Source organism: Lonchura striata, chromosome 8 (genome assembly GCF_050655825.1).
Source record: "Lonchura striata isolate lonStrDom1 chromosome 8, ASM5065582v1, whole genome shotgun sequence".
NCBI lineage: Eukaryota > Metazoa > Chordata > Aves > Passeriformes > Estrildidae > Lonchura > Lonchura striata.
The window spans coordinates 31,672,211-31,693,309 of NC_140710.1; the positions used below are offsets into that span (position 1 = coordinate 31,672,211).

The following is a 21,099-nucleotide window of genomic DNA, read 5'->3' on the forward strand; positions in this document are numbered from 1 at the left end:
CACAGCCCCGAGCTCCTCGGAGCCTTACCGGGCAGGCAGTTGCACTCGAAGGCGAAGTCGCTGGTCTGGTGGCAGGTGCCCCCGTTCATGCAGGGGGACGGCGAGCAGGGCACGTAGGGGCTCTCGCAGCGGTGGCCCGTGTAGCCCAGCCCGCACTGGCAGCGGTAGGAGCCGGGCAGGTTGACGCAGGTGCCACCGTGCTGGCACAGGCCTGGCGTGGCACATTCGTTCACGTCCGTCTCGCACCTCTGGCCAGTGTAGCCCGCCAGGCAGGTGCAGGAGAACTTATTTCCAGACACAGTGCATGTACTTCCATTGGCACAAGGTTGAGATGTGCAGGCATCAATCCACTGGCATTCCTTTCCTTTAGGAAATCAAGGCAAATTAACAAAAGGTTATTTCTGTAGAAAACAGTATCTCTTTTACAGTGCCTCAAAATTTTTACTGAATTAAATCTTTACATTACTACAAGAAAACTGATGTCTGCATTTTACCATATTATACCTGAAATGGAAATGAATTTGTGGTTACAGTACAAAGTCGTTTACCAGGTTGCAGCAAGATATAGAATGTTGTGACATATAAAAATGACCTGAAGTCATACTACACACACTGACAGTCATTCTTCTTCAACCTCCCCTTCAACAGTGAAAGGAATAAATTTCCATGCTTCCCCTCCAGCATCAAAATATTGTTTTCCCATAGAAAGATTTTGCTGGCCAAATTCGCCTTTTTTTTTTTTTCTGGAAACTAGACTCTGAATTCAAAGTGCAACAGCCACTCCAGAGTAGTTTCTGCATTCAGTTTTCCCATGTGGACAACCCCACAAGATCCAAATATTTTTCTGCTTACGTGTAAAGGGTAGGGAGTCTGATTCCCTATTCCCCTTTGCTTTTTTTGGTCATGAAGTCATTTAGACTTCCTCTCATTTCCTGTGCTGGAGCTAGAAAATTTGAAAGCATATTACAACTGCCCCAGAACATTCCAGGGTGAAGCTGTTCCCAAAGGAGGGGGTCTGGAGGCAGAGATGCAGAAACCCACCTGTGAAACCTGGGAGACAGACACACTCGTACGTGTCCTGGCCATGGGGGTGACAAGTGCCTCCGTTCAGGCAGGGCTGGGACACGTAGCAGAGGTGAGATTCTGAGTACTGACATTCCTCCCCTGTGAAGCCTGGAGCACACTTGCAGGTTGGTTTTCCTATCAGGGATGCAGCTTCACAGGTTCCCCCGTTCTTACAGGTATTGCTCTCACAGGGGTTTCTGTACTGACAGTAGTCTCCAAGAAAGCCTTCTCGACACCTGCAAGAGAGGAGAAATGAAGTGCAGCAGTCCCACCTGAAGCCCTGCTGTTCTGGGAAGATTCCAGGAATGACATCCCATGACCACCAAGTCTCGAAGTTTGCCCTAATTGATGGTGACACTAACGAACCTAAAGGCTGATGTCACACGTGTAACAGGGACTTCCTGTGGCACTGTCTGAAACGAGACCACTGAAAACTTAAGTGCAAATGGTGAAATCGCTCATTGCAAAATAAATACCACATTCAATCAGGGCTGTATCAAATGCAGAACCTCATTTTTGCACTTCCTTCAAAACTTCAGTAAAAGCCTAAGTGTTAAAGAACTGCTGAGTAACAATTTCTTGCACCTACTTCCATACTAACAAGCACCCTTTTCTAGAAGAAAATCAAGCAGTTTAATAAGGCATTAACAGCAGGTACTATCCATCTTCCAAGAATATTTATAAACCTTGTGCAAATGCAGTGTCTGGGGACCTGGAGATCTGCAGCAGCCTTTCTCCACAAGGCTCCCGTGAGACAGGAGTACACTGTTATCCTCATGCTGATAAGTGCATCTGGGACTGGGACTGCCTGCAGCCTGCACTCAAATAGCAACACAAGCACTGCAGTCAGGTCTCCCACGCCCCTGGCGAGCACCCTAACGACAAGGTCATTGTTCCTCTGTCTCCCACAGAAAAACGAGTACACACACACTATCTACAGCCAGGGCAGTGTTTTATACAAAGATCTCCAACTGCAGAATAATTGCAGTTACTTCTCTCTAACCTAAACTTATGTCAATACAGTCTGACTACGCTTGTCAGCTGTAATCCATCTTTTAACTGGCCTTTGTACTACAGATTTACCATTTAACTTCCAGAAACAGAGGATCCAGGCAAGCAAGCCTGCAAAGCCCACCTCTGTGGCCCCCAGGCTCATTTGCTTCTATCAGGTAGCAGAAAGCTGCAAGGGTACATGCTGGACAAAAATAACACCTAACACACAGGACTGTGCCCTTGCAGCTCTTTCTGTAGTGCACAGCTGCCTGCTCTAACACAAGAGACAGACCACGAGAACACATATTTCACTGTAAAAAAAAACCCAAAAAACCCAAAAATAAACAGAGATGAACATTAGATAGGTTGTGTTCCAGATCAGGAAAGGGGTAATTATTAAATCAGTGAGTTACTCATATCTGAAGGGAGGAGATTCCAACAACTAGAAATACACAAAGTCTCTAGTCCTCAAGCAGGAATGTAACAGCAAAGAGACAGCTTTTTTCCTTATGCACTTAAAAGCGTATGGTAGATTGGAGGAAGAAAAAAGCAAAACCACATCAACAGCAACAACCATCATCACGAAAAAAAGCCCCAAAAAACATCACAACAAAACCCCACAACTAACCAGACAGGCTCTAAAAATTAGTTGAAAAATCAAAAATCAAAAATCAAAGAATGAATGTAAAGTTGTGGTAAACAGAATCCTACAAGAATCTGCCTTTGTTCCTATGTTATTCAACACATCTATTGATTATTAACAATGCAAAACATCAATGCTGGTCAAATATGTAGGTAGGAGAGAAGACAAGTTCATGATAGAGTAGCAACTTGCTTAACAAAGCAGTCAGCACCCAAAATGCACGTTAGCACTGCAATGTCATACATCTAGAAACAAAACATATAGTGCATCCCACAGCCTCCAAAACAGGAAACTGAGCTGGGAATAATACACTTGCCCTGGAGATTCCTAACAGCCATATAAATGTGAATTCCTACCATGACAGTTTGGCCAGGGATACTTTACATGTACAAATGACAAATATCAAGAAGGAATAAATGAGATTATGCTACATCTGACAAATGTTTGGTACAGCCACTATATCAACTCTGGTTTTTGCTCTTTAAGAGGGGAGACCTCAAATTAATTCTAAGAAGCCAACAGTAATGGTTAATAGAAAACTCTGGCCACAATGAAAAGCTCAGGTGGTTCAGTTTATTTAGCAAAGGGAAAAGGGAACAAACAGTTAATCAAAATCTCAAAGTGTCCACTATGAAATATGGATTTAACAATAATTCCCAATCTACAAGATCTGGGATAACAGAACTGAACATTTAAAACTTTAACCTAGATGAACTAAAATTAGAAATAGGGTAGTATCTTTATTTTCAGACACAGACTTGTACACAGTCTCTCAGCAGTGGAGAGAAACAACTGGAAGAACGCATTTAAGGTTGTAGTGGAATTTCTCCATCATTCATGCTTGTTTAAAAGAACACCAGGATTGGCTGTTTCAGGGAGAGTATGCACGCTCGTTCAAACAAAGCTATTCAGAGAGGTTATTATCCAAGTTATGCAAGGGGTCATTACTAGATGACCACAACTGTTTTTTCTCATGTTAAAATTTATTAACTAGCTTTAGCCATCCGTCTAAAGCAGGAAAGTCATACGTGCATAATTGTAATTTACCATTGCCCGCACCCAAATTAAGCTCCTTTCACCATACCTCAATACTTTCAACTTCATACCCAAGAGCAGACATGAAAGGAGAGATTTTGCAGGACAAGGCAGAATTAATAAAGTCACAGAAAGCAAATCCTGAGACAATAGCAATGCAGAATATCCTCTGCCTCCTGTGCCTCCTCCTTAGTGCAACATCCCAAGGCTGTGGGTCAGTGCCAGCCACAGCCACATCACACAAGAGGCAGTCCTGGGCTATTCTGGGCCTAAACCACATGGGCTATAGGCTTCCTTTAACATCCAAAAATCTCTCCTTGCTTTGGGTTGGAAAGCAGGCCAAACGCCAGCGGGCTACAGCAGGGCTGTGCAGGAGCTGGATCACACTGAGATCTGGCAGGCAGCAGGGATGGCTGTGCCAGGAGCTGGAGCACGGCTCCACTCCCACGGCACGGAGCTCTGAGAGCTCTGCCTCTCACAGAGCTCTGCCTCTCACAGAGCTCTGCCTCTGCTGGGCAGCCACTGCCAACTCATGTCTCTGGACACCAGTGTGCAGCCCATGGTTGTGGCTGAAACTTCAGTCCTAGAGTCTACAGTGCTTTTTCAATGAATGGCTGTAAAGCAAACCAGAAAGCCTGGAGGAACATCTCATGTTTTGTCCACAAGTAAATAAACCCCCAAATATGTCTTCTCTCCAATCCCTAACACTCGGGGATGCTGGAAGGTGCACTTGGCTGTTGCCCCTAGACAAAAGGGAGAAGGGAGCCTAAACACTGATTAAGAGTATTGCTGGTATGAATTAAAAGGAAAGTTGAGCTATGTGCTCTGAGACAACCATCACCCACAAACAAACAGCATTTTGTACACAAATGTTCTGGTACAAAGTTGAAGAGCACTCCAAGACCGGGCTTGTTCTGCTATCTTCTGAGGCTAATCAGAAAAACATGGGGGAGCGCTCCCAACAGGGAACAGCAAAACCTCTTTAACTTGAGCTCTTTTTATTTGACAAGAGGAACATGCCTGCCTGTGGAAAGATGGTAGGTCAGGTATCCATGGCCCTTGTACCCACCATTTTGTTCTCCTCCCAGAGAAGTGCTTGGTCACAGAGTGATGCAATTTTGCCCTCCAGCAATTCAGTGCAATCCTTTTTGAATGTTAAAGAACAAAAAACCTACAGTCCAGATTTTCAACCATGTCTCCTGTCAAAAACATTTCTAGGCAAAATACTAGTAAATTAGTTCTAAACGTTGGTGTAGACAAAACTGCAAATATTTGCTCCAGATTCATGTTGGGCACCACATCGTTTCTCTAAGAACAGAGGCAAACACTGAAAATACGCAATCTAAGTCCAGACTTTTTTAAAGGATATGATCAAACTCAACAGCAGCTCCAGCTTCCCACCACCCCTGCTCTGCTCTCATCCCAACCCACTCTTTTAAGTTCTCTTTAGGAGAGGAAAAAAACCCCACTTGTCTACAGAGCAGCTTAAAATTGTAGCAGCTTGTGTCAGCTCCAAATGACATGATCAGAACAGGAAACCAAATCTTTTCCAAATAAAAGCCACTGTTTCTCCTCAGTTTTCCATTTAACACTCAGAAAAAGAAACAGGAAGATGAAGTTTGTTCTGGCACTTTCTGGAAGCACATGAGATCTCTTAGCCTACTTCAACAGGAATTTAATCTTTTAAGAACAAATTTCACATACAACTTAATTCAAATCATGATTTCTGAAAGCTAGAGTTTGAAATGGGAAAATGTCCTGTGGGCTGCATCAGCTATGCAGCTGCTTCTAATTAAAGCTTCTCCTTTACTCTCTCTGGGCTACTTTCCAGCACAAATACTTTAGAGCTCAGCCTCTTTTTTTTTTTTCCCCTCCTGCTTTTCAGCCCCAGACTGCGTTTGCCTTAGCTCAGGCTCTCATGGAGCTAAACAAGAGACGTAGAAACAAAACAAAGGTATTTATCCAAATTTGAAGTATCCACAAATCCAGAGAGCTTCATTCATTCTAACAACCTCATGCTGCAAATCAAAGTAGAAGTCTTACAAAAGCTGTACTTTTGGCTCTTCTGCAACACAACTACACCAAAGTTACCTTCCAAAAGTTAGTTCTCTCCTGCTTTCAATAGACTTCTGGAAAATATGTCTGGTCTGTTGGAAAAACTTCCTCATCTGCTGTACTATGTCTGCCTGGGCATATTCATAAGACAGTCTCTTCAAATGCACCTTATAGACAATTTTAACCAGACTTCCAGATGTTTGATTTTCATGGGAGTTTTCTGCTCAGGTCCATGATATCATCTGGAGATGCACAGAAGAAAGCAGATGGTTTTAATTTAAAAAGCGAAGGGAAGCATTTCCTCATAGTCCTGCCTCTCCCCCCTCCAACCCAACACTCCCTCCACTTTGATTGGAAGATGCTTCATCGAAAAGGGGAAAAAATTCCCTCTGATGACTAAGGCGAGAAGGGTCCCAGCTATTCTGTTACAGATTTTAACCAGACTTCCCTCTGGCTCCCGGGTTCTGACTCCCACACCTACACCTCCTCTCAGGAGGGAGAACAGGATTCTCTGGTTAGCTTTACAAACGCTCCTTCCCATGTCTCAAGGCGCCCATTTATGCGTCATACTTTGAATGCGAGCGGTGGGATGGGACGGCCTCCCTGCCCTGCCTTTAAAGCAGCACACAGCTATTGTTCCCAGCCCACAGAAAGTGCCTCTGCAGAGAGCCACTCCACAGTGCCCCACGCAGCAACAGCAGCCACAGTCCCAACAGACACGCTTTAGTTCAGATTTTCTTGCCCATCAGAGCTCTGAAGAGCTTTTGGTGCACACAGGTAACTCACAATAAAAAATTATGACTGAAAATCACTACTCTGTTCCCAGAATCTAGGCTAGCAGTGCGTGTACTCTCCCCTTTTTCCTCTGCCCTGGTCTCAAGGGTCTCCTTTAACTTCTGAAAGGAGACAGAAGGAAACAGAAAAGGGCAGACCATTCTCAGAAAGGGACAGCTTCTCATCTTCTGCATTTAGCCTCTTCTGGAAAACTCTCAGACCTCATCCTGCTACAAGGTCTCCTATGGGTATTCCCCATTCACTAGTCTAGGAGTGATTAGTCTCTCGAGACAGATCCTAAGCAGATATCAGCTGCAGTCTCAGAAGCAGTTCTGAGGTCTTGGATCTTGCCTTCAGCCCCAGAAGTCCTCTTAAATCCAAGTTAAAATTCATTTAGGAAGGTCCATCTTGAAGGAAAAGTAGTTCAAAAACCTTGCAAGGGAGTTGAAGTTACTGGCAGCTAGAATTAAGATACCAGCCCCTAATGGCCATGCCATTGCTGCTTTGAGTTTAGCATTTTCTGGAGGTCCTCCTGTTGCCTGTCTACACATAAGACACAGAAACTGTATCATGCCATGGAAAAGGTGCATAAACTTCAGCACACAGTGAGAGAAGCACTGCTCACTGAAGAGACAAAGGCACACAAAGCTGTACAAACCCTGGCAGCGTGGGGCAGGAAAGGATGTGCTGCAGGAGACTGTCCTCTTGGCACTCCAGTGTCCCCACTTGACCAAGCACAGCTCTGAGGTTTTTGACACCATCAGGAGTAACAGAAGACCTCAGTGTTAAAGCAGCACTTGGTTTCACAGAGCTACAGCTATCCCTTTTGATACACAAATTGCAACAATCCTAAGGTCAAAAAATCAGTCCTCAAAGCCTGCCAAGCACAAGAAGCAGCAAGGCCCAGTTTCCTTCCTAAGCCTTGCAGCACTCCTATGTCAAGTCCCTTCCCACTTCTGCTTCTCTCCCTGGGGCAGTCTTGCTTCTGCTCCCTGCCGCTGGGGTGGGAAGCTGGGAGAGGCCACAGCTGGTGGAACATGGGGATATCAGTTAAGAGTCTCCCTGCTCAAGGGTCCTGCCCCATTCCAAGCAGAGGCGCTGCCCATCCTGCATCCACCTGCAGCGGAGCAGATCCTCGTGCTCGGAAAACAGCAGGCAGTGATGCCAAAATCTCTGCTCTGCTTGTCCTTGGAACAGCTCCCTGTGCCCACACCTTCCTCCCCAGCCTGCTGCAACTGCAGAAACACTGCAAGTTCACTGCACTGCCCCATGGACCCTTCCCACTACTGCTTCCCAGTCATCCAGCAGGAGAGAGACAAGAAATTGCCTTGCTGTGATGGTCACAATCAGCATTAAGCAACGAGGAACTGTTATCCTGCTTCCCCTTGGATATGAGAGGACACAAGAAAGCTCCTTCATGTTTGACACTGCAGAGTGTAAAAGGCTACCTAGAGATGCTTTGAGGGGAAAAAAAACCCTACCCATCACAATGCAAAGCAAAGCCAAGCTCCAAAAGGAGCCTGCCTTTTGTCAAAGCAGGACTAAGAAAGCATGGAAGGACAGATGCTCTTCAGTGCTGCTGCAGATACAGATGTATTCTGTGGAATAAGGCCTGCATCCTCACTGTGACACTCACTGAATGAATGTAGAAAAGAGCTCTCACACACAAAAAAAATCTGTCTTCGGAAGATGCAAACACAGGAATGTGTAATTTTCTAAATATAAAAATCAAGGTCAGAGGAGGTCATAACTTTATTGAGCAGTGCCACAGAATGACAGCCATGGGCCAGCAGCGTCACCAGGGGAACAGAGCTGCTTAAAGGGCACTCACAGGAGCAATCTGATAAAGCTCCAACCCCAGCTTCCTTACAGGGGTCACAATCACTGTTCCCATAACAGATGCCAGATACACCACCATGGATGTTTCTTAGCTGGAAAGCACATTTCTCTTTCAACGGAGTAGATGCTACAGGAGCTTCACAGGAAGCTGCTTCAGCAATATGCTGCCATCCACTGCTGGGCCAAACATCAAGACTAGGTGCTTTGTTATCAGTGCTTACTCACATCTTATCACTTTTGGTTATTGCTGAGGCAGGCTCTCCCTCAGCAGTTCACCTAGGAGACAGCCAGACTGACAGGACCCGACCACACACTACAACAAACAACTCAGCCAAGAGGAGATACAGAAAGAGGAAGAGAGCCAGTTATAATAACTTATTACCCAGCAAAGGAAGTACTGCAGATAACTTTAAGAAAGTGGAAGGGGTGGAGATGCTGCTAATCAGTGAGAGATTCTGCAGACTTAGAAGCCAAGGCACTGGCTTTAGTAATAAATTCAATTTCCTGAGCAAAACATTTCTACTCTCACAACCATCAAAAATTCAGAAAGTCATGTAGGTCACTAAACCGGAGAGAAAGTTCCCCTATTCAGAGTTCCTCATAGTGCAGGAAAGGAAAAAAAAAAAAAAGTTAAAACCAAAACAGGATGCTAAGAATCAGCTTGCTAAAGGTAGAGACTCCACAACTGAGGTGGGTTTTGCTACTTTGTTCCTTCCTTTCTGCAAAAAAGTGTTCTTCAGCCAGAACTAAAAGACACTTACTAATCTCTGTACACAGGTTTTTGTTAGCGTTTCCAGTTAATAGGGCACCTGCAAAGGAGCTGAGCTGTTTCTTGAAGGAGGGGTCGGTTTAAAACCTTGCAAGAACACTTTGCACGACAAGGAGGAAGGCAACGTTATTATAGTAAATGCGTGCTAAAAAAATGTAACACTGGTCAAAGCTGCCATTGTAATGAGGGAAATGCGTCAAGATCCAAACTGCACTACAAACAGTGCAGAAATTAATCAGATGAACCAACAGAGGCTGTAAAAAACAATTGCTAAAACGTGGTTAAGAGGAACATGCAAGTTGGAGAAAATGTCCTGAGGAAGGTAAAAGCAGCACCAACATCAATACCAGTCTTGTTTATTACCTTTATTGCAACCTACATACTTTGGCTCCAGATTAACATGCTTAAGTACACATCAGAAAGACCTACAGAAGACACCTGTTTCTTGTTTCAGTCTTAAAATACAAGTGAAAAGCAAGAAATGTTCCTGCTCTCTTTTCAGAAGGGCAGCTCCTTTAAGGTGACATCAATATAAAAGCATGGACAGGAAAATATTAGGAACCAGGCAAGAGCCAGAAATTTTAAAAGAGACTTCCAGGGAATAACAAGTTACATATTTGCTTTTCTGTGGCCTTTCTGCACATCAGGTATCGATTTGAACCTCCAATTAGATTATGATTTTCCCTTTGTGTGCCACAGGTGCAATTTCAGTACACTGAGCTCTATGTACCACATTAATAGAGAACTAAAGGTTGTGGTTAGGAAGATGGAAGTGCAAAGAAGTGTGAGGAGCATAGCTCTGTGTTAGCCAAGCCAAATCAACAGGAGAAAATTGACTAGCATTTAAAGAATGCTGGCACTAAGATAATGTCTTAGCATGCTAGAAAATGATACAACTTGAACTTATGAAGTAAACAACCTCTAGAAAATAATCTGACTATTGCTGATGTAATAAATTAGCCCAAACAAAGAGGATTTATCTTTTGGAAAAACAGCACTTTATTTAAAAAAAAAAAAAAAATCTAAATACTGCAGTTTGAAAGGTGAACTGCATTTAAATAGATGTGATGTTCTCCAGATAACCAAACACCCTGCCAAAGCTCCTGCTGATGAGCTTGCCATGCAGCAACAAAGTGAAGATGGGTGTCATCATTTACCAAAATCTATTTACAAAATGTAAACAAATGTGGATGTTTGGTTGGGAGGGTTGTTAGTGTGTTTTAGCAACTCACATGTATTACTTGCTCTCAAGCAGTAGAAGGGAATTAGAACACTTCAGAGTGCAAAATAGCTCTGAAAAACCTCAAAAATATTTAAATTGAGGCCGGAGTTCTATAAAGCAAGGTGAGTTATTAAGATGGAGAGCAAGTTTCAACTTAGCTTGTGGGTCTGGAAACAAGGTACAGAGTTTACCTCTATGATGGATTTGGCCTCAGTTCCCAACCTAGAGCAAAGAAATCCAACTGACAAGATCCAAACCCAAATGCTGAACAAGAATCCCAGATTTCTTACGTTACAAAAAGTTGGCACACAAGAACTAATGCATTATAAAGATTTCTTACATTAGAAAAAGCTAACACACAAGAACTAATGCATTATAAAGATTTCTGACATTACAAAAAGCTGGCACACAAGAACTAATGCATTATAAAGAAACATCAAATGTGCTAAAACTGTTATGCTGAAAGAAGCCAGTAAGAAAATCTCAAAAAAATCACACTTCCTTTCTGGTTAAGGCCCTGAAGGAAAGAAAATAGGTAATTAAATTGATTAGAAATGAAACCAACTTACTTGCAATATCCTGTACCATTTTGATATGGAATGCACTTTCCCTCATTAACACACGGCTTGGAGTCATCCATACACTGCAGAGCTGAAAGAAAAGAAAAGAAAACAACCATCAAACCCATAGCTACAATACATGTCAAGTCAAAGCTTCATTAGCGTATTCTGGGGAATGAAAATTTTATAGACTGGAACAAAAACAAAGACACTATCACATAGTTTAATTTCATCTCTGGCAGCATCAAAAGAGCCAGACTGAAAGAGAAATCAAATACTGATTTGTTCATCAGGCAACCAAATCTTTCCAGAATTTCTTGAAGGTAGGTTTTCAAAGCAAAGTGTGTAGTAATTTCAGTAAGCTCCAAAGACATTCGTGTCAGCACCTGCGTACTTTGGGTTAAGCGTCCTCAGTTACTGCTTTCTGATCAAAATTCTGGACTGAAATTCTCTTAAATACAAAGCAGCTACTCCTAAGCCTTCTTCCAGAATATTTTGTCTCAAATCCTTTCCTTCTTTTTTATTGTCTCTAGGGATAGCAGGCAGTGAAACAGGGGCATCTGTCCCTCATGAGCTGACCTGCTGATTGTCACCAGCAATCCAGAATTTGCTGCAACATGTACTGTTGTGGCCCTCTGATTTCAGACAGGATCATGCTTGCAAATAAATGGAAAACACCAGAGCAGTTGACAACTTTCAGCAAAGAATGTGGTATTTCTAAGAAGATCCTCTGTAACTCACACTTGACGTTTTTGCTACTGTTTTTAAAAAGGCATTAAGTATGGCACAGCTTAAGGCCAGCCAGTTTTTATCCAAGTCTACAGGAAGCTCTAGTGAGGCCTGTCCTGATGGAACCTCCAGCTCTGGCAAGTGCTTTTCCCTTCACAGGGACACGAAGCAGCACTCCAAAGTGACCAGAAGGATGGAAACTCTGCAGGAGCAGAGGGCACTTCGGAACCACAAAACTTGAGCCATTCCACTTAGAGCGCAGCCTGCCATTTGAATTGCACCAAACTACAAGATAAAGCTCGCAGAACCAGATCAGCTGGATCCTGTCTTGAACTTATCCACAGACCAAGAAGTCACAAGCTCTTCCCAGCTTCCAGTTCTGTCTCTCTCCCAAACTCGCATCTTTCCATGCCTTTACAGACCCTCTTTCCATAACCTTATTGCATTTGGGAAAGTGTTTAACCAACCTTAATTAAAGTCACCAATAATATCCAACCACCTAAACTGCCCACTTGTCAGCCAGCTGTTGGAGGATTGACTGCCCCCCCCACACACACACTTTTTCTTTAAGGATGGATTTCCTTTCCTAGAGTGGTGCTAAATTTTCTGTACAAACTCAGCACGGGATATCAGGGAAAACTGGTGCAAACCATCACTGAGGTTGATATGCTGGTGACTAAGGAATGGGACTTGGAAGAGTTAACACAGCAGTCCCACTAAGCTCTCCCTGCAAACCAACCAAATTCAGTCCAGCAACTGGACAGCTTGGAACAGCCTCTGGTTCTGCAGTCCAGGGCTTGAAGTGTTATTTCTCAATGACCCTGGAGCACATTAACAGGTCACACGCACTATGAGGCACTATAGGAACGTTTCACGCTCACAATCCCTATAGATACAGTTAAATTCAACCCAGATCCCCGGGAAAATTCTCAGTGCTTCCCACAATACAAGTATGCTTGCTGCTGTTAACTTGATTTCTGCAAAAGGGGCACTTGGATGGCGCTGCTTCTGCAGAGCTCTCAGGAAATGAACAAAATTCCACTCTGAGCCCCTTTCAGATAACCCCCGAGGTCAGGGTTACTAAGCGACAGAAATATTAACAGGGATTTTGCATGGCATTCCCCCACAGCGGGCAGGAACACTCCGGCTGACTCGCACCTGTCTGACAATTTCTATCCCATTTAACCGCAACGTCCACACGGCTTTGACTCCAAACTTCATCTGCTGCTGTCTAACACGGCAGCAGCTTGTTTTCACAGCCAAGATTAGCTCCAGTTAGCAGGGCTCGGTTACGCCGTGTCCAAGAGAAACTGCTCTGTGTCCGAGGGAAAGTGTCGCGATCCCAGTGACTCCCACCGCCCAGCCTGCTCCAGGAGGCTTAAAGCGAGCGGTGCCACGCTTCAGAGGGACAGGAGGGGAACCAGCCTCCGTATTCTCATCTCACCACCTCGAATTTCCATTCTTTTCACACCAGTCGAGCCAGTGAAGCAAATACTCAGAGGATTATTTCTATTGTGCTCGTGCTTTCAAACGCAATTTTGTAATCTCGTCGAGTACCCGCGTCCCCAGGGAGAACTGAGCAGCCAGTTGATTTTGTAACCCGCATAGTAAAAGCTTAACCAGCACTTGGCCAAAAACACCTTCCAGCACAGCCACACAGAGGGGAACGAGAGACTGACGGGGTCACAGTAAGGATCCCAACCAAGGATTCCAGCTTGGTTTGCTAGGGCAAATACAGACACAGCAGAGAGGCTTTAGCAAAGTAATGATTAATTTTCCTGTGGTTTTTGACAAATTATTCCCACCTTGAACTGCTGTTCAGCAGGTCATTAAACTACTACCAGCCTTTAGAGTTCTTTCACAGAGACAATAGGATATATTTGTCTATAGTAATTCAGTAGTGAAAGAAGCTAAGAAAACAAATACAAAAATACTTCTTTTTCAGCTTTAGACTAAATAGAAATACTTTGAAATGCAACTACAGCTGAAGTGAATGTAAATGTAACCATATTCTATATTAAAATAATATTAAAGAGTCACGTGACTTCTTTCGGGAAAAAAAAAAAATCACAAGGGAAATAGAAGACTACAGTTCTCACAGTAAAATTAGCATTTCTGTGCACAAAGCACTGTCTTCCTGTATTTCATTATATCTTTCATAAAAATTTCACAACACATGCAAAACCAAGGCATTTCAACACAAATCACTTCAAAAGCTACTTCTCTGCTACTCTACCATGTTGAGATCAAGAGTCAAAAGTGCCAGAAACTACCTTCTACCTCAGCCAGCATTAAAAGTTTGTTTTGCTACATGCACTGTGTGAACTGGAAATACTCTGGTGTGTACAGCATGAGAGAAGGCAGCCTTGCCTTGAAAAGATAAAGCCACTTTTCCAGAAGCCATATATAGACAGCATCAGCACACTGTCAAGGCTCTGACAGCTGCTTTTGACAGTTTTCTTCTGTGTTTAACACAAACAGAAATGGTGACTTGTTGGGTGGCTTTCTGGGCTTGCCATAGCCTGCCAGAAGGCAGGTTAGCTTTGTGAATTTTAGGCATATTACAGGGATATTGGGAGGACACTCTCTGGTTTGCAAAAGGCTGGAGAGAGCAGGCCATTCCAGAAAGGAGTACCCAATTCCCTGCTGTCACAGCAGCCAAGGTTGAAGGACTTCTCAAAAAGGGCTCCTGAGTGCAGGCAAGAGGAACACTTGAAGTGATACTGCCCAGCCTGGAGTCCATACCAACCCTTGCCTGTACTGAAATGCAAACTCTACCCTGATGTTTAACATCCTACCAAGACTATTTTCCAAAGCCAGAGGGAAAACCAGATAACCACCGCTGTAAAACAAGCACAAGATACACTACAGGGAATGCTGCGAATTTCAACATCCAAATCTGAAGCTCACAACTGGGGCACAATTATGCCTAGATTTGATTTTTCTTTTTGGCTAAAGAGACAGTTAAAATCTAGGGGGGAAAGAAAAGTTTTGTTTCTGCCTCAGTGTTCTTTATGATGCCAAGATTATCTGGATGTTGTGATTTGGTTTCCATACGTCATCTGCCTACTATAAATTCAAATATTTTCTTGGCTATAAATTTAAAAGAAATAGTGTAGGATTAAGATCAGAAGTTGTGTCAGAGTTCAGCTTTTGAGAGAACTTTGCTATAGGGAACTCGAGCCATAACCAGAGCAAGTCTGAAAGGGCTTTGTTCAAACTACCCAAAGGAAAGTAATGCCAATAATCTCCTTGCCCACAAATTCAGAGAAAGTCAAGCAGAAATAGGTATGAAAAACACCAAAACAATTAATGCTGTGAGAAAGAGACATTACAAAGCTGATTTCCCGTAGCTTTGTGGTTGTTTATGCTGCATTTCAGAAGGTGCAGGCTCTGACCAGAGGTTTTACTTTAAATAAGGGGAGAGCGATGTCCTGGCAGAGAACACAGCTGAGCTGCTGGTACAGCTTTCTCCTCAGGAGGACACTACATGTGCCTCTCTCCTCTTTCTGTCCGTAAGTTTCATTATATTCATAGAAACTCAGAACCAAGCCCTTTGTCCTATGTGGTTAAAGCTCGCCCATAGGTTCAAAAGCTTTCTTGTGGGAGTGGGTGGAAAACAACTTACTTGAACGTAGGAAAAAAGTCAAGCTAAAATCGCCTTTAAGACAAGACAGAAAGTAAAGGACAAAACAAGTTTCTATAACCTTTATGCAGCCAGTGAATTTTCTGTCTTGATTGAGATTCATGAGAATCAGCCTGTCAGTTCAACTGTGCTACCCATTATGTATTAAGGGAGAGGAGGAAAAAGGATTTGGAGCCCTCAAACAACAGCAACACAAGACGAGGCATGGAAAATCCCATGCTCAGGGCTGCTTGTCAGAGGTGGATCAGCTCTGCAGAGGACAACCATCAGCATGGCCAGAAACACCAGTTACACAACAAATCAAGGGGGTCTCAAATTCCAAGGGAGAGAAAGACAGCTGCTGATTCCCTTCAGGAAAAACAGAGCGTGAAAAAAGCAGTTAATGCTGAAACATGAGGTACATTCTGTAGGAAGGTCCTCCATGTGCAGAAAGGGACAAAATGCTTCCACAGCAGCACAACACACAACTGTTGGAAGAGCTGGTAAGGAGTAAGCAGCACTGTACATATGGGGAGAATACCCAAAGATAACCAAATTTTGGAGGAAAACCACAAAGGACTAATTATGCTGTTCACTAACCTCAAGAGATTACAGTGCCAGTGAGATTATATAGCAGGGAAGAAACCACTAGTAAATACCAGCTAGTTGAAAATAGGAAAATAGCTTTTTATTTTTTTTTTTTTTTTCTGAAGAACAGATCATCCTACAGCAGGCACATGGAGGGGGAAGGAAGAAAACTGGCAAAAATCCCTACTGTGAAAAAGCAGTAAAGCCTTATACTCAGCTCAGATTTAGAAACCATTAACATTTGGGGAATTTAAACAAACTGACCAGTTTACACTTCACACACTGAGGGTAGTAGTTAAAGACAAAACTTGTCTACAGGGCATGGAAACAGTCTGTAAAGTGAATTGCTTTAATCAGAGTAAGACATCTCCACTGTTTTTACACACAAAAGCCTGAAATCAATTGGATAATGCAAGACTCAGCTGAGAAGCAAAGCAGAGCTCAGAGAAGTGTGAAGGCACTCAACCAATACCCTATACCTTTCGGGAGAGAAAACTTTAATATTTAAACCGGTTTCCTTCACTAATGCTCTAGACAAGTGCAAACAACTTTGAAAAGAAAATAATTAAGTGGATTTCAGAAGAACAAGCCTGTAAACATGAAGAAATTAATCAGTTTTTTGGTTGGTTTTTTTTTTTTTTTCATTTGAAAATGCCAAGAGCAAATCTGACTACACGAAGCTCTTGGACATGCAGAACCCCATGTCCTGTCATCATCTGGTTCAAATATCTCTTCCAAACACCTAGGACCAGCAAAAACTACTAATTAACGCCCCTAAGAACAGAGCTGGGAACCCTCCTGTAGATTCACAGGTAGAGTTGAAGTCTTTCATCATTGGGGTGTCAGGCCCAGGAAGCTGCAGGAACACTAATATCTATATCAGATGCAGCTACAGTTCATGTGACACTGCTGCCACTGAAAAACTATCGATAAAACTCGCATTGTAATAGATACTGAATTTAGGATGAGCTTGTAACACAGTTTGAAAGACAATCAGTCACCATGTTCTCCATCTCCCCACACAGCTACTGTCCTCTGCCTTCCGCCATTTGCAGTTTTCTAAACAAAGCCAAAATACCTAAAATCCAGAACTGCGAGATAAAGCACTCGGTTAGGAGGGAAAAAAAAAAAAAGTTTTCAACAAAAAAATGTAGGGAGGGCAATTAAAGAGCTGAAGAGGTATTGGTGTTTCCATGGCAATCTGGCAGGCAGGAGCCATGCTCGCCTCTTCTCCCAAGTGTTCCTGCTGCCATTCTGCAGCACTAAATCTTTATTAATGTGAACGCTGAGCATGTCTGCCCGTGCAGAAATGTTATCCCAGCGCCTGCTCTGGGCAGCGCTTCTGCAGCTGGCCAGGGTGATGTCAGGGAGGCGAGAGGAAGGCTTGCTGCATGGGACAAACAGCAGGCACCCGTGCCATTTTGAGATACAAAGCTCTTTTTTCATCCCCATGGCAGGCTAAAAAAAGGACATGTGCCCTAGGAACAGACTATTTTCTAAACAGAACGAACGATTATTTCTGCAGATCTCGGAGGACCCTGCTTAGAATGATATAAGCACTATTTCTACTAGACAGGCCTTCAACTTCTGTTGGAGAGATGATTTCAAAATGAATTTGGAGAAACTGAAGACCTAAAAAAATCCACAAAGTGACTTTTTAACATGTGCTTAGGAAAGCTCTTTTTCCCCCAATGTGGATGATGTTACCCTAAGGTGTCCCAAAGGAAGGGTGACAATAATCATGGTATGGATGCTCCACTGAAGAGTCATTAGCCAAGAGTACAAACTCAAAGGAAAAGATGGTATACCTGGAGCTACTATTGCAACTGCTTGGTTTTGATGCTAAAATAGATTCCCAGAAGAAACAGGCTGCCAGAGTCCTGCTTCTGTTTTTTCACCTACTCCTTGTCCTGGGTTCAAAGACCAGACACTCATTCTCTCTCATGGCACAGACACCAATTTTGGAAAGGAAAGAACCCAAACAGGATCTACTGAAGGTAATCACCCACTTAGTGCAACAACAGAAAATAATTTTTAAAAAATAGGGGGGGGAAGTAGCTGTGGAAGTTGACAAAAACCCAACCCATCCACTGAAAGAGATTCAAATGCCAAATGCCACCAGAGGCGCGAGTCCTCCTTTCCCAAGGATTCAAGTCCTGAGAACATGAGCAGGAGGATCTTCACGTATTTATCATCTGACTAAGTGATGCCCTGCAGAAACTGATGTGAGTTAGCCAGATTTTCATAACCCTCCCATTTGAAAGTCTAAATCAGCATCTTTGATAAGAACAAATCTGATAGGTAGCAACACCTTCAAAAAATGAAGTCAAACTTGCTCTCCCATAAAAATCCATATCAAGCAGACCAGCACTGTCAGCGTTATCTGAAGTCCTCCAAATTTCACTGGGTGAATACTAAAGACCTCAAACTGCAGTCCACGGCAGCAGAGCACCGATTGAAAATGGATTGTAACCTGTTAGAAACACGGGCTGGTAGGCAGCAGCAGCAGCCTGGTGAGAGAGAGAGCACCAGAGTTAAGGACAGCGGGTAATGAGGGTGGGCTTGACAACCGGGATCCCTCTGCCTTCCCGGCAGAGAAAGGAATGGTTCTCAGCAATTATCAGGTAAGTATCCCTCACCAAAAGCGCAGGTGTTGCTGCCCCACCCCAGCTTACTGCACCTTCAACTGCAGCCCTTTGCAAAACTAAACTGGAAAAGCGAGTTGCTGCACCATGGGGCCTGCATGATGAGACAAGGCTGAGTAGTCCAAACCATAGCGCTCCGTGCATCCAGGAGCCTCCCGTTTATTGACCAAGAGGGCTGACAGCAGGTACCTGCCCTCTCTTGCAAAAGAGCATCAAGCCAGTTGAACACGCACCCGAAAATACCCTTTCGGTGACTTCATCTTTCCCTTTCCCATTAATTCAAGGCACGGCTCCCACTCCCAGGGAGTGATGCTGACCAGATGCGGGTCAGTATCTCGCAACAACAAGAGTCGCTTTCAGCCTGGATTTGTCACCTCTGCCGACCAGCCTTTGTTCAGCACCAGGAAGAGATTTCAACCACAAGGGCAAAAAATTTCGGCAGCATGGGAGGACCTCAACCACCTCAGGCATGCGTACCCAGGCAAGTGACAACAGGTGATGCCACAGCTACTTCTCTCAGCCCCTCAGGGAAAGGGCCAGCAATAAGCTGCTAAATTGTTCGCATGGAAGTACAGTTTCACTAAGTGGACACGACATTTAGGCTTTGCAAAATTAGTATTTTGTCATCTCACTGAACTGTATAAGCCATTTCCAGAAATGACAGTGCTCCTGTGCACCACAAGTCCATGCTACCACAAAAGCATGTTTCTAAGAACCCTGAAAGACCCTTTAATTCTCCTTTTGAACAAACCTAGCCAAAACACAATTGTGAAACACCTTTTTTTTTTTAAACCCCAACTACCTTCTTGCAACATATTAGCAAAACTAAATCGGCTTTCAGGGGGGATTACCGGAAAAAAACCCCAACAACATTTCTCCCAGGAGACAAATACTGACCATTTTTAATTTGACCATTTCAAAGTCAAAACAGACCGATTGACTGACCCAACTACTCTGCATCCAAACCAGCAAGAAGTGGTCAAAATTCCGCAGTCAACAATTTCCACTCCAAAACCATACTGAACAAGAAAAGTACTGAAAATACCAGTGTCTTGCTTGCTCATCCCTAAACAACTTCCACTAATAGTTTCTCCCATAGCTGCACTCTTCACAAGTCATCTTGTGAAGAAGAAGACGACCAATCTAGCCTCTCAAGAGTGAAAAGAAGGAATGAGAAGGCACGCAATCAATCAATGACTGCTGGTCCTCCGTAGCTTTAACGCGGTGCAGGAGCGCACAAGCTTCACTCCGGGAGCAGGAGCTGCTGGAAATGCCACGAGATCTTCACCAGAAGCCCCCGGTGATGGCTGTGAACCAGCGCTCCAGACAAGCTTCGCACATAATGCAAGGGGGAACAGTGACAAAAAGCGGCACTTCCCTCAGATGCGCACACATGGCTTTATCGCGCCTGGACTGATTAGCGGGAGGAGGAGGAGACGCAGATTCCCTCCGTGTGTGCAGGAATGTCCCCAACAAAGGTTCGCTGCGCAGGTATGCGAAGCGACGGGCGCGCAAGCCCCTTTCTCCCGCTGCGGCCGCCCCGGCCCGGGACGAGCGCATCCCTCGCTCGGGCAGCCCGGGGCGGCTCCCGCGGCTCCCCGGGCAGCGCCGCTCCCGCGGGGCTCAGCCCGCCGCCCCCGCCCGCCTCGGGGGCCGCTCGCACAAAGCGCCGGCGGCCCCGGGCCCCCCGCGCGATGTCACCCGGCCGCGGCTGCCCTTCCCCGGCGGCAGACAGCGGCCGGTCCCCCCCGCGCCGCCCCGCGCTCGGCGCCGCGCCGCAGCCTCCCCCCCGCGTCCCCCGGCACTCACCGGCGGCGGGCTCGGCGCGGCGGAGCACGGCCAGCCCCAGGGCGAGGAGCGCGGCGAGCGCGGGCCCCGCTCCGCGGGCCATGGCCACGGCCGCTCCCGCCGCCACGGGCTCGGCGGAGGGATCTGGGCGCGCGCCCCGCGCGGAGGGACACGGCGCGCGCGCCGCCCCCGCTTCCTCCGCCGCGCCCCGCCCCGCCCGGCCGCCGCCAGGGGGCGCCCGCGCCGCGGGGACTGAGGGGGGCGAGCGGGCGGGAGCGGGGATGGAGCGGGGCTGGAGCGGGGATGGAGCCGGGATGGAGCCGGGATGGAGCGGGGATGGAGCGGGGATGGAGCCGGGATGGAGCCGGGATGGAGCCGGGATGGAGCGGGGATGGAGCGGGGATGGAGCGGGGATGGAGCCGGGATGGAGCCGGGATGTAGCGGGGATGGAGCCGAGATGGAGCGGGGATGGAGCCGGGATGGAGCCGGGATGGAGCGGGGATGGAGCGGGGATGGAGCGGGGATGGAGCCGGGATGGAGCGGGGATGGAGCGGGGATGGAGCGGGGCTGGAGCGGGGATGGAGCGGGGATGGAGCCGGGATGGAGCGGGGATGGAGCGGGGATGGAGCCGGGATGGAGCGGGGATGGAGCGGGGATGGAGCCGGGATGGAGCCGGGATGGAGCGGGGATGGAGCGGGGATGGAGCCGGGATGGAGCCGGGGATGGAGCCGGGGCTGGCCCCCGGGATAGGGCCGGGGATGCACCCGGG

The 21,099-nt window shown here is 45.6% G+C and overlaps 1 protein-coding gene across 2 annotated transcripts in view; it reads right to left on the reverse strand.

Moving 5' to 3' along the window:
* NOTCH2 (notch receptor 2) overlaps positions 1-20,486 on the reverse strand; it is an 84,767-nt gene extending 64,281 nt beyond the window's left edge. Inside the window, exons 1-4 of one of the 2 annotated variants that reach the window (XM_085586859.1) lie at positions 20,463-20,486; positions 10,965-11,046; positions 1,042-1,301; positions 29-364 (exon numbers count right to left, since the gene is read on the reverse strand). In XM_085586859.1, coding sequence (XP_085442985.1) covers positions 29-364; positions 1,042-1,301; positions 10,965-11,035 — 667 coding nt within the window. In that variant the 5' untranslated portion in view covers positions 11,036-11,046; positions 20,463-20,486. Of the gene's footprint in view, positions 1-28; positions 365-1,041; positions 1,302-10,964; positions 11,047-20,351 lie in introns of both variants that reach the window. The other variant, XM_021545971.4, reaches the window with a different exon arrangement.
* Positions 20,487-21,099: the final 613 nt, after the last annotated feature.